General features: G+C 39.2%; 1 protein-coding gene across 1 annotated transcript in view; it reads left to right on the plus strand.

The window, feature by feature from the left end:
• The window catches only part of LOC135079786 (protein espinas-like), a 177,640-nt gene extending 165,594 nt beyond the window's left edge, over positions 1-12,046 (plus strand). Inside the window, exon 7 of the mRNA XM_063974386.1 lies at positions 9,839-12,046. Coding sequence (XP_063830456.1) covers positions 9,839-10,876 — 1,038 coding nt within the window. The 3' untranslated portion in view covers positions 10,877-12,046. The remainder of the gene's footprint in view (positions 1-9,838) is intronic.
• Positions 12,047-12,884: the final 838 nt, after the last annotated feature.

The raw sequence follows: 12,884 nt of genomic DNA on the forward strand, positions 1-12,884 counted from the left end.
ATTATTGACTCGCGCTAAATTTAATTAATTTGCCAAAAACCTCCTTAGTATATGTACAAAGTTTCATTTCATTAGCGTCATCACGCTTTTAGTAATTAATCCGTAAACATCATCATGTCTCAGTCATCCGCGCGATGTACGAAATTGAAGTACACAGTTGTCATAAAATTCCTCAAAAAGAGGAACAAAACACTGACGGTAACATTTTAAGAGATGTCTACAGTTTATGGGGAGTCTGGGCCTTCATTTGCCATCATGAAAGATTGGATCCGATAGTTCAAGCATGGCAGGGAGTCGCTAAAAGATGACCGGAAGTCAGGGCGGCCAGATTTCGCCATTAAAGAATAAAATAATGAAAATTTACAGAATCTTGCTTTAGAGATCAGCGAATTAAGTTGTGGCAGATAGCTGAAGCCATAGGCATTAGCATAGAACGTATCGGCGATATTTATCATACTCATTTGTAAGAATTGCGTTGTAGTAGAAGGATTAAATAGTAAAATATATTTTTTATACATTTTTATCGACATTTTTAATACCCTAGGCTCAAAACTTTTCAGCCGCCCCTCGTAAATCCACTAAAACATTTCTGAATTATTTACTTAACTCTACTTATCCGAAAGTTACTCGTGTGTGCTTACCCGTAAGTAGGTAAAAATTATGCACCTACTTATAACTTTTTTCAATATTTTTTCATTTGATCTTCAAATAGTCATTTGTCCTTTTAGTCAAAAATATCGAATTATATCAATTATAAAAAGACAACAAGAGCTTAATTTGCCTTCGTAACCTGTCTCTATTACATCAGTTTCAGTTTTATCTATTGTCAATAGCTGTTCATTTTTTCTACACACCCTGTATGAGCGTCCTCGATACGACATCCATAATTTAAGTAATGTAAAAACATTTTTTATCTTTAACAACAGATTTAGTATCCAGCAGACACGCGACCCGTCCAATTACTCGTGAGAATCGCGCTTATTTAGTTTATTAGATATGGAACTAGCGAGCAACGTTGTTGCATCGATACTATCGCGTAAATTACGATGTAGCATCGACTGGGAAACTCGATGAAAAATATTCCGCGACGATAAAGAGTCGCCGACTTTTTTATGCGCTGTAGGTTTTTCGCAAAATAATAATAAAAATAAGAACTTAAGAACCGTTACAACGACACCTGACTGGCCACTAATCAAACAGTGTGATACAAATAAAATTGCTGATTACACCGTTATTTAAATGTAGTAGATAGATAAAATAAATAAATCCAATTGCTTGGACAAGGGAAAATTGGGAACCAATTCACAGTGATTTTACACTTTTTGTGCCAAGGAATCGAACCCAGTAGGCCTAAGATGCGCGCCGTGATAGGTGGTTATCACGCCATTTTATCGATTTTGCCCAAACAAATTGACGTCGATAAAAGTTATCACGGCGCGCATCTTAGGCCTACAGAACCTCCTAACGGAAGACTAACTCTAACCCCTGAATCATGGAAACGATAAGAATAAAACATGACGCGACAAACAGCAATCAAACTTCTTCTCGAGATATCACACGATTATCCCGAGCACGCCCGATAGCGAGACAATGCAATCGATGCATCTCGTTGCCATCCCACTTGCACTGGGTAGAGACGTAACAGAAGTCTAGTCTGGCTAGACCAAGGCTCCTCAAACTTTTGGGTCTCATAGAGGCCAGTTGCTGGCAGTGGCAGAGGGCGGGGCACATAGCTCGCAGAGCTGACGGCCGCTGGGGCAGAAAAGTTCTCGAATGGCGACCACGGGCCGGAAGACGTAGCGTGGGCAGGCCTCCTACTAGGTGGACCGATGATCTGGTGAAGATCGCGGGAGGTGTCTGGATGCAAGCGGCGCAGGACCGGTTTTTGTGGAAATCCTTGGGGGAGGCCTTAGTCCAGCAGTGGACTTCATTTGGTTGCTACATGTGGTACACAAACTTAGCCTTCACTAGAGAGTTTATTGGCGGTCAAACTCTACTTTGTCGTGGTGGGAACGAAAGATCCGAATAGTCAATCCGTTTTTCAGCTTTAGGAGGACCCCTTAGGTTTGATGGTGGTTCCCCATTTTCAACCGACTTCAAAAAAAGGAGGAGGTTCTCAATTCGACCCGTATGTTTTTTTTTTTTTTTTTCTATGTTTGTTACGCGATAACTCCGCCAATTATGAACCGATTTGAACAAATCTTTTTTCAGCGTATAGGTAATACCTCAAGGGTGGTCCCATTTAAATTTAATAATAAAAAAAACAACCCCCAAGGGTGGAAAATTGGGGATGAACTTTTTTATACGCAATATCTCCGCCGATTATAAACCAATTAGAACGATTACTTTTTTGTTGAATAGGTATTATCAAAAGGGTGGTTTCATGCGAATTTGAAGAAAATATTTCACCCCCAAGGGTGGAAAATTGGGGATGAACTTTTTTATACGCAATATCTCCGCCGATTATGAACCAATTTGAACCATTATTTTTTTGTTGAATAGGTATTATCAAAAGGGTGGTTTCATGCGAATTTGAAGAAAATATTTCACCCCCAAGGGTGGAAAATTGGGGATGAACTTTTTTATAATATACATTAAGAATATGGTCTCAATGTACTGCCTACCTTCAGTGGTAACATGAAGGTAATAATTAGTTAACTAAAAAGCAAGAAATAAGTAAAATTTTATAAAAAAAAATAAAACCGACTCCAAAAAACCTACACTAAAAAAAGTAGAAAAATAATTACTAATTACCTACTTATTTATTAGGACGAATTATTAATATTTATGTAGGTATACCATGATTGATACTTTTGGAGTCGGTGCAGGCAAACTTTACATGTTTCATAATCTTGCCACCGACTCCAGAAGTATCAATCATGGTATACCTACATAAATATTAATAATTCGTCCTAATAAATAAGTAGGTAATTAGTAATTATTTTTCTACTTTTTTTAGTGTAGGTTTTTTGGAGTCGGTTTTATTTTTTTTATCCCAAAGATGTCCAATATAATTTTACCCTTTTATTCCTACCCCTTGAATCCAGTAGACTTTGAGTAACACTGGTCTAGACGGTATAGACTAGCTGGCTGATCCGATCTCTTCCATGATTGAGAAATAAGCAAACGAAATGTGTTTCAACTAATTAAACATTTGTTTTATGTAATGACGAAAACGTAATAAATATTTATCATTTAATTGTGGTATATTTTAGAACGGCTGTTGTTTGTTTTACTTAAGATATGACGTCAACAAAATTTGTTATTTATGAATCATTATCGTAATGCGCTCTAGTATTATTTTCTTTATTACACTTAACAAACATGCTGACTCAATTGCACTAACCCTGGTGAAAAATATTACCATATGTTTAAAAGCTCATTAGCATATGACAGAGGCCTTTCATTGGGCAAATGTCAAGGTTTTAGCGGCAATGCGGACTGTCCCGGGAAATGCAGCGTGCCTGCAGTGCGCTGCAACTGTCGGGTGAAAGGTGAAATACATCCCGGCAACGTTGGGGGTTGAGTTACGAAGTAAGAAGGTAGGGAAGGCCCGGCTTGTAGTGATGTAAAGTAGCGCCTATACTACTACTTAAACTACTGACTATCGTAAAGTTAATATGCTACATAATCTAATTACTAAATATTTCTTATGGTGACTGCAATGAAATTGGTATTGAAGAGTTAGATTTCTTGTTCTTAAAAATCGTAACACAATAAAAAATACCTTCAACAAAAGTTACTTTGAATTTCTTGCATTATATGTCGTACCGAAGTAGTACCAGTAGTACCTACATTAATGACGTGTCTAAATGCCCTGAATAAAATGTGTTAATAATAAACAAAGAACCTTTGCCGATTAGGCCCTAGACCCAGTAATAACAAATATTATTAGCCTACATTAGTTCTTTAGCCTTTGCACCTGGTTCGAAGTAGCCTACTGGCACAGATTACGCCACGGCCCTTATAGTTACGGCATGGAACAGACTCTCGCGCATGATTCACGCGCATTCCGCGATCACGTGGAGTTGCGCAATCGTCCTTAGCTCGCGTGGACGTAGGATGTTGTATCAGCCACATCCCTATTGCTGACCACTCGTGCCTGGTTTAGTTTTAACGTAAATAATAATAACTCCTACCTACATAGTACTCGTAATAAAACAAAGTTCTCCATCCCGTCTGTTTGCGATAAACTTAACCGAAGGAATTTTCATGCGGTTTTCACCAATAGATCGAGTGGTTCATGAGGATAGTTTTTATCCTGGGTTTTGAAAGATCCGATATTCTCGCGGGTGCCGCGGGCAAAACCAAGTTGTTATTAAAATGTGATTAAGCCGTTATACGTACAAACTAAAAGATATAAGAATTATAAGAATTTAATATAAATAGGTACCTACAACGAAGTATTAACTTAAAGTACAGTTTAATTTATAGCCGTGTGACATAAAGCCGTATCATAAAACAACTTAATTAAAAAACTACGCATTTAAGTGAAAACTTCGAGGAAACATTCTCAATACTTATTGACGTCAATCCGAGGCGCCGGTAAATTACGCTATTATGTTTTGAAACATGAACGTAATGAGTAAACCGCAAATACCTACCTTAAAGGAGTACATAATGAACTTTATCATTTCAATTTAATTACACATTGTGCCCAACTGTACAAATAGTAGGTTAGCCAATCAATAAAAAGGTAAATATCTAAGTGATTTAAATTCAGACCTAAAAAGAAACAAAGTTCGAGTGATGAGAACCATAACATGTGTGTTAGGCATTAGCTTCACTTAGGTAGGTACATACTAGTAAGTTTTAAATGCTAAGAAAGACAGTACATATTTATAATTAAACCTGGATACATAGCCATGAGGTTAAATATAAGAAAAACACTTTGCCAGGAACACATTAAAACCAACTTTACACAAATCATCTTACTTGGATTGTGTATAACAAACGATGTCACAAGCACTGATAACGTAAACCATTACAAATGTAAAATGAATGAGAGCAATTAAATAAATAATAAAAACGCCATTAAAGTCAAATGTCACAGGAACGTGGAAAACTATTTGCTAAAGGAAAAGCACAAATGAGAGTTTCAGACAGTGGTTCTCAACATGGCAGTATAAATTTTGGGGGGTTCTTATAGATCATCACTTTCTAATCTAAGCAAATACCCTCAAGCAAGACACCAATAAATATGTTTCTAAACAAAAGAAAATCATATTTCTATTACAATTAAGGTGCCCGCAAATAAATGTATGGCAATATCGTCGAAACAGAATCGACTCCACATCTAAAGCGTTTAACACGCTCTTGCTCTTTCAACCGATTTAAATATCATTAATACGGGAATAATTAAACTAAAATTTATTGGTACACTTTAAAACATTCCCATTTTGTATCATTATTCATATTGTAATTGGTATAGCTGTAAAATGGTACAAGAAATATCAATAAGTATGTACTGAGTACTGCTAATGAGAATCATTAAAAACGATTAATCAGAGATTCGAATGCGAGCTTCGTGCTCCGTGGTCTCATCATCATCTATATGTATAATAGAGACGGGTAGAGGCGAAAAGCTTCGGCAGGGGTAGAAGTCAATATCATCAGGTTATTTTCCAGCTTAATCTTCCCATATTGGCCAGACGGGTTTGGAAGGCCTGATGTTCGCATATTTCTCTCGTAGACGGCTTTTACGACATCCACAGGAACAGTAAGAATAGTCGGTAGGCCTTTTTTACGTTGCCGGAACGGTTTCGAAGCGGAGCAAAGCGGAGAAGTATGGGGCCGTCAATTTTTTTATAGAACTTGACAGCCGTGGCAGCGCGGTGTGAAGAGGAGCTGAGCGGAGCGGAGAAGAGAAGTGGAAATAGTGAAATCCGATTGGTTATTTAAAAACACTTCTCTGCTTCGCTCTGCCTTGTTGGAAACTTAGCCTAAGGTATGTTAGAGGGCACAGAAATGTTGAGAGCCTGCGTCTTGACAAACATTCGTTCAGACACAATAGTATTGCGCAAGAGGGATAATGAGCGTGATAGCGCCGCTCTCATGGCGCAGTGAGAGCCCCGTGACCCCAGCTTTTAGGAAGTCTGAATTAAGCCTCCGGGCGACAGGTTCGATATCCATATCATCTACAACTACTATTTCGTAACTTAGGAAAAAATGCGAAATCTACACACGAGGAAAATCGTATTACTCGTTTATTTTAATAAAAGTCGATATAATTCAGCTCGACCTTCACATAAATGAATTAGTTATGATATTACTTATTCAATTGCATAACCGCGTTAAATATTACACGCATGATTTATTGACATAATAAATTATAATGTCCTTGAATACGTACTTAATAAACCTGATAATTGTAATTAAAGTACTAATTAACTAAATAAAAAAACAATTAAAATCGTAAATATAAAAACTGTCTTCGGACACTAACCTAAGCAACGACGCTGAAAACCAATGAATTAAACAACGATAATAATATGATTATTCACCTTCAAAACGTGAAATAATTACAGAAATGTCAATAAATTTAATCGGAAGCGATTTTAATGATCAAATCACTAATTGAAGATAGCGATTCAATTACATTTATAATATTTAGATCGGTAATTGCAAAATTCTTACATAAAATCCACTCTTTTGGCTCTTATAACTATAAAATGTATGTATGTAATGGAAGTAGGTATAAGGTAAAATCACAACTTGGCTTTCAGTCCTTAATTACATTACTTGATACCGTACAGTTTTTAAATTGGCATTAATAAATGAGCGCGTTAAACTGCACAGTTAATATTCATTAACTCATCAAATCAATTTAGTTCGTTCCATATCGTTCAGTATGTTGTCTAAATATTACACTCGTACCACAATAAAATCCTACCACCAAAAATAAAATCAAAACTCGTACAATCATACCGTTAAACCCAAAATATCGTTATAATCATCATATAATGAAGATGTGATCACTTTTCAGTGGGTACCATTTAGTACTATTTCACATTCGCTACCAATCTCAGAAATAAGTAAGAAAAAATCCCAAAAAACGCCCCAATAAAGATTTTTCCACATTTTCGGAAACATAAAATTAATCAAGTACAATAAGTTCAGTCCATCACTTGCATTGCTTGACACAGAATACCGTTTTGAAATATTAATAACGCCGGCCATTAGCGGGCCCGTGGGAGCGCGTCAGGCATTGTCTCTTGGACAACTTTCCTGGGGTCGACAGCACCCAACCTATGTAAGCTTCGCCAATGCCACAGCCCGGGGAGAACAGACTACTCATGTAGATGCGCAGACTTGGTGGTGTACAACTCACGGTGGTCTTGCAACTCACGAAGGCGAGTGAGCTTTACTTGTGTGATTGCGTGTACATGCACATAACGATAGTGTACATGCACATAACGATGTCTATCAAAACTTTCGAAAAACGAACAGTAGCGATCCATCACACATGTAGAGCTCACTCGCCTTCGTGAATTGCAACAACTAAACGAACATAAATGTTTGTCAAATTATCAACAAAAAGACATACTAATCTTCAAGATACAAAAGCACTAAAATATTGTTCTATTGAACATAGCTCAGAAAAGCTTTAAGGTCTAACTTTGCGAAGTTCTGAAAATATGCATATAGGCCAGTAGAATTAAACACAAAAATTGATTAAATCGGAAATAATTCCTACAAAAGATTTTTTTGCTTTAATGGCTTCATTGGTTGCCCATTAAGACTCTCCTAAGTTTTCGACTTCGACGGAGTTGTGCTTAAGTGGTGGGGGCCCCCGAAAGGGGCGTTTTTTCGGTTTTCCGGTTATACCGCGTAAAGGACTTACCCTATCGAAAAGTGGTCTTCATGACGGTTAAAGGGCACTTAATCCTGCATTGAATAAGACCAAATTCATATGTTTTGGACAAACCGTTCTCTCGCTAAAGTTCGGCAAAGTAGAAAATATACGTATAATTAATGACCCTCTCCACGTCCAATGGCTTGTTACCCACATGCTTCCAAGCCTTGTAAAGGGTCGCCTTAACCAGTGTAACCCTAACAAGGCTCACGAGTTTGATTCGCTTATCCTTGTTCGTCCCAGCCGTTCCTTAACTGCGGTTGCTGCACCTCTTCCTGGCACTCTCCTGAACGACTCTGTGTTACCTAATGTGGCTGCCCCTCTTCTTTGTACCCTCCTGTACGATTTCATTGCTTAGCCATATGCCTGGTCCAAGGTTCGACGCCACAAAATCAACTTCGTACGAGTGAAAATAGTTTAAATACTATTTCCCGTGCTTGCAACATTTTTCTTTACTGCTTCGCCTCTATTAGTCGTAGAGTGATTGTATATATCCTATAGCCTTCCTCAATGTATGAGCTATTCAACACAAAAATAATGATTTCAATCAAACTAGTAATTCTTAAGATTAGCGCGTTCAAACAAACAAACAAAAAACTCTTCAGCGTTTTAATATGAACTTGTTGTTGTTGATTTTTGGCGTCGAACCTTAGACCAGGCATACGGCTAGGCAACGTAGTCATGCAGGAGGATACAAGAAAGAGGGGCAGCCACAGTAGGTAACACAGAGTCGTTCAGGTGAGTGCCAGGAAGAGGTGCAGCAACCGCAGTTAAGGAACGGCTGGGACGAACAAGGATAGGCGCATCAAGCTCGTAAGCCTTGAAAGGGTTACACTGGTTGAGGTGGCCCTTTTCAAGACTTAGAAGCCTGTGGGTAACAAACCATTGGACATGGAGAGGGTCATTAATTATACGTATATTTTCTACTTTGCCGAACTTTAGCGCGAGAACGGTTTGTCCAAAACATATGAATTTGGTCTTATTCAATGCAGGATTAAGTGCCCTTCAACCGTCATGAAGACCACTTTTTGATAGGGTAAGTCCTTTACGCGGTATAACCGGAAAACCGAAAAAATGCCCCTTTCGGGGGCCCCCACCACTTAAGCACAACTCCGTCGAAGTCGAAAACTTAGGAGAGTCTTAATGGGCAACCAATGAAGCCATTAAAACAATAAAATCTTTTGTAGGAATTATTTCCGATTTAAAAGCTAATTCTACTGGACTAATAGGATTGCATGAAAATTAAAAAATTAAGTTGCAGAATAAAAATAGAGACAGACAATCACCTTCATGGACATTGGATAAAACTTTAGTATGTTTACAAAAATAAACTGGAATAATTGAACATCAACTGGACTGGCTGTCTCATCCGCGCTATGTGAATGATAACAGCGATGAATAATAATGTCTAATTAAGCTTGTTTATCCAGCTAATTAATTAGAGTCGGTCAGGGTGGTTAATTGGAGTGAGCTGATGATTGATGGCGCGTCCGCCGCCGCGTCGAAGAGATAGTTCCGATTTCGTGATTTAATAACGTTTTGCTAAGGCCACTGACTCGGCACAGGTTAACAAACCGTCCCATTTTCGTAATTTTGTTACGAGAAATTATAATTGTATTCATGCAGGTTTAACGCTACTTTGTCATGATTTCAGGTGAGGTAATGGACATGCATTGTGTTGCACGTCACGAGGTTAACACACGAGCTCAGAGAAATCATTGAATTGGGTTGCGTTATTATCACAATAAATATGTATAGACTATTGGTCTTATTAAAACTGTACTTGTGTGTTTTTCTTTCATTCACTTGCGTATTGTACCACATTATTTAACCTTCCAATGTAATAGCAGTATTTTCAACGGTAATAAAATAAGACACAAGACTAAGCATTCAGCTACAAACTTTCCTTTCGAATGTTCTGACAGCTGGACCCTCTGATCTAAATCTAGCTTACTTCGACTAACAGACTATCCTTGTCCACAGATAATATTAGCAGACGAGTGCACGGAGGCGGAGGGCCGCGCGTGGCACATGAAGCACTTCGCGTGCGCCGAGTGCGCGCGGCAGCTGGGCGGCCAGCGGTACATCATGCGCGAGGCGCGGCCCTTCTGCCTGCCCTGCTTCGACGCCTGCTTCGCCGAGTACTGCGACGCCTGCGGCGAGCCCGTGGGCGTGGACCAGGGCCAGATGTCGCACGAGGGCCAGCACTGGCACGCCACCGAGCGCTGCTTCGCCTGCCACACCTGCCGCGCCAGCCTCCTCGGCCGCCCCTTCCTCCCACGCAAAGGAGCCATATTCTGCTCCATTGCTTGCTCGAAGGGAGAACCGCCGACGCCGTCGGACTCCTCCGGCCCGGGACCTAGACCCTCGCGAGTCCCTCGACCGAGGCGAGTCCCGTCGCCCAAATCGCCGCCCCGAACACCTGAAAGACAACCCTCGCCACACATAGACGCCGATTCCGAACCCAGCTGCTCGTTAGCGCCGGAATCACCCCCACCTCACCCACCGCCCCCGCCCCACGCTTGCCTAAGTCTAGATCGAGCGCTAGCAGACTTGCGACTAGAGCAATCCATGACGGAACACCAAATACAACCGACTCCGACTTCGGAGGAACACAGAGAGGAGGAATCGCCAGAAGACTGGAAACCTCCTCATCCTGTTGAAGCCCAGGCGGTGGTGACTCCCGGCCACTCGTCATCGATGCCAGAATTAACTTTAGTAGATGGAAAATCTCCGAGGAAAGCCAGAGGCGGAAGAACTGTGAGATTTTGCGGAGACGACAACGAGGCCTTCGAGCCGGACGAGCCGGTGAGAAGAGAGAAGGTCCGAGACGACGACGCCAGCAGCTACTGCAGCACGTGCTCCTCGTCGTCGTCTTCAGCAGAATCATATACCCTACCGACGAGAAGAGCATACGGTGGAGTTCGAATATCGTACGTCCCCAACGACGCGGTCGCGTGCGCGCGCCGCGAGCGGCAGAGGAAGAATGCGCAAAACGACAAGAACTGTATCATCTCGTGATCCTGGGTCCTCCTAGTGCCTCACAACCTCTCCTAGTGACAGCAACCTCCGATGAAAAGACTGACTCTTTGATAGGTTAGCCCCTAAACGCCATAGTACTTTAAGACCGTAATTTTAACCGCGAATCGTCTTCCAATGTAGAAAGATCGCTTTAATCGGCCAACTGGTGGGTTTGGCCGAGGGGTGTGAGCGCGCGGCGCCAGGTGTGCGCGGACGCACAAAGGCCCGCTATCAAAGCGTGCGGTTTCGACAAATTTGTTTGCAGTTTGATTGTAATTTGGGCGTAATCGCGTCTAAACTTGCCACATGCGTCATTCATCGATACACCTTTCACGCCGAATGGCTTTGACGCCTTTGCTTCTCTTTATTCAGTTCACGTGGGGCTTAAAGTTAGTGTCTGTATTATAAACGTCAGCTTTAACTTATTCGGGAGTTTAATATATGCGTAAATTAATCCACATATCGTATGCTTTTGTAACTATAACTCATATCTTGTTAAAAAGTTAATTTTAAGACATATCCCACTTTGCCACTTAGATGTAACTTAGATAAGTTTGTATAAGAATGGTAAAATATCTAAGTAAATTCTGTAAATGGAACTAAGTACAAATGTATATCGTATTATTTTGTATAACACTTTATTGAGCGTGTTCAGATTTTGATACTAAATGTAAATATGTTAGTTTTAAGATTGCCTTACGTAATTGAAGTTATTTATGCAATAATAATCACGTTATTCTAAAGAAAGTTGTGAATAGTGTACCGTTAATTAATTGATTGCTCAATATTTATTTCTTGTAGCAGCTAAATTAAAGCCAATGACAATACTCATTCATATTTATTAGAAGTTCATGAATCCAATTATATTAATATTTACGCAACATAATATTTAGCGTCTGTCAAACAGTAGGCGATTGAGTGTGACGTGTCACGCCCGTTGTTTGGCAAAATATTAACAGAAAATCACCCAGCCGCTGGCGGTTCCTTTGAAATAAGTAATCACAATCTAAATGAAGTAATTGTAAATGTAAGGCACTTAAAATTAAATATCCCAAAAATATTTCAAAGTAAAAATGTAATGTAAAGAAATTAATCAGATTTTTGTACAAATAATTTGTATTAATGTAAGTTTTGTAAGTTATTTGTATCGAGAGATGAATAAAATGTTTTTAATATATGTTTTTTTCATTTATTTACTATCTACGTAGGTAGTTAAGAGGTTTTCGGTAACATTTACTACCTTGCTACTACGGTTCGATTCCGTTTAACATGACACTACCTTTATTATTACAACTGCCAACATGATAATATCAAAAATACCTAATCTATCAAGAAGACACTAATTTTTTTCCGAGAGAAATTTCACTGGTTTCGATACCATATGTACTTATTATTATTGGAAATACGTATGTACATATGACTCTACCTACTTACTTATTGTAGAAGGAATCCATACATCAACAATAGAAACAAAAGATAAGCCCCTTATCTACAGTTCCGTCTGTCCACTATCAGTGAAAGCCGTCTGTCCATATCGACATGTGGGAACCGCGCACAATAGCTCAAGTACTGCCAGAGACGACATACCTACTTCATCGAAATAAATATTTACTGAATAAGAAAAGCAGAAACATGTTTTCCAGAAAGAAGACCTAATAAATCGAATTAAACACACAGAACAAACAAAGAGCATAATACATAATTGTATAGGTACATTTATTCTCAAATAGGTAAGTCTACCGAATATCGAGCCGGTCAGATAATAAACAATCATTAAAAACAAAAAACAGTCAAGATACTGAATTTCAGCAATGGACTGGAGCCATGTCTAATCGGCATCCATCTTACACACTAGCAATTTAATTTGGCCGCAGCCAAGTAACCACACAAGCACTGAATCCCAATACAAACTCAATATAAAACGCATCATGAAAAATATTTATTTATTTATTTATTTATTTATTTATTTACATACACACACATTTACTATTGTTACAGGCTAACCCAA

This window comes from Ostrinia nubilalis, chromosome 17 (assembly GCF_963855985.1).
Source record: "Ostrinia nubilalis chromosome 17, ilOstNubi1.1, whole genome shotgun sequence".
NCBI lineage: Eukaryota > Metazoa > Arthropoda > Insecta > Lepidoptera > Crambidae > Ostrinia > Ostrinia nubilalis.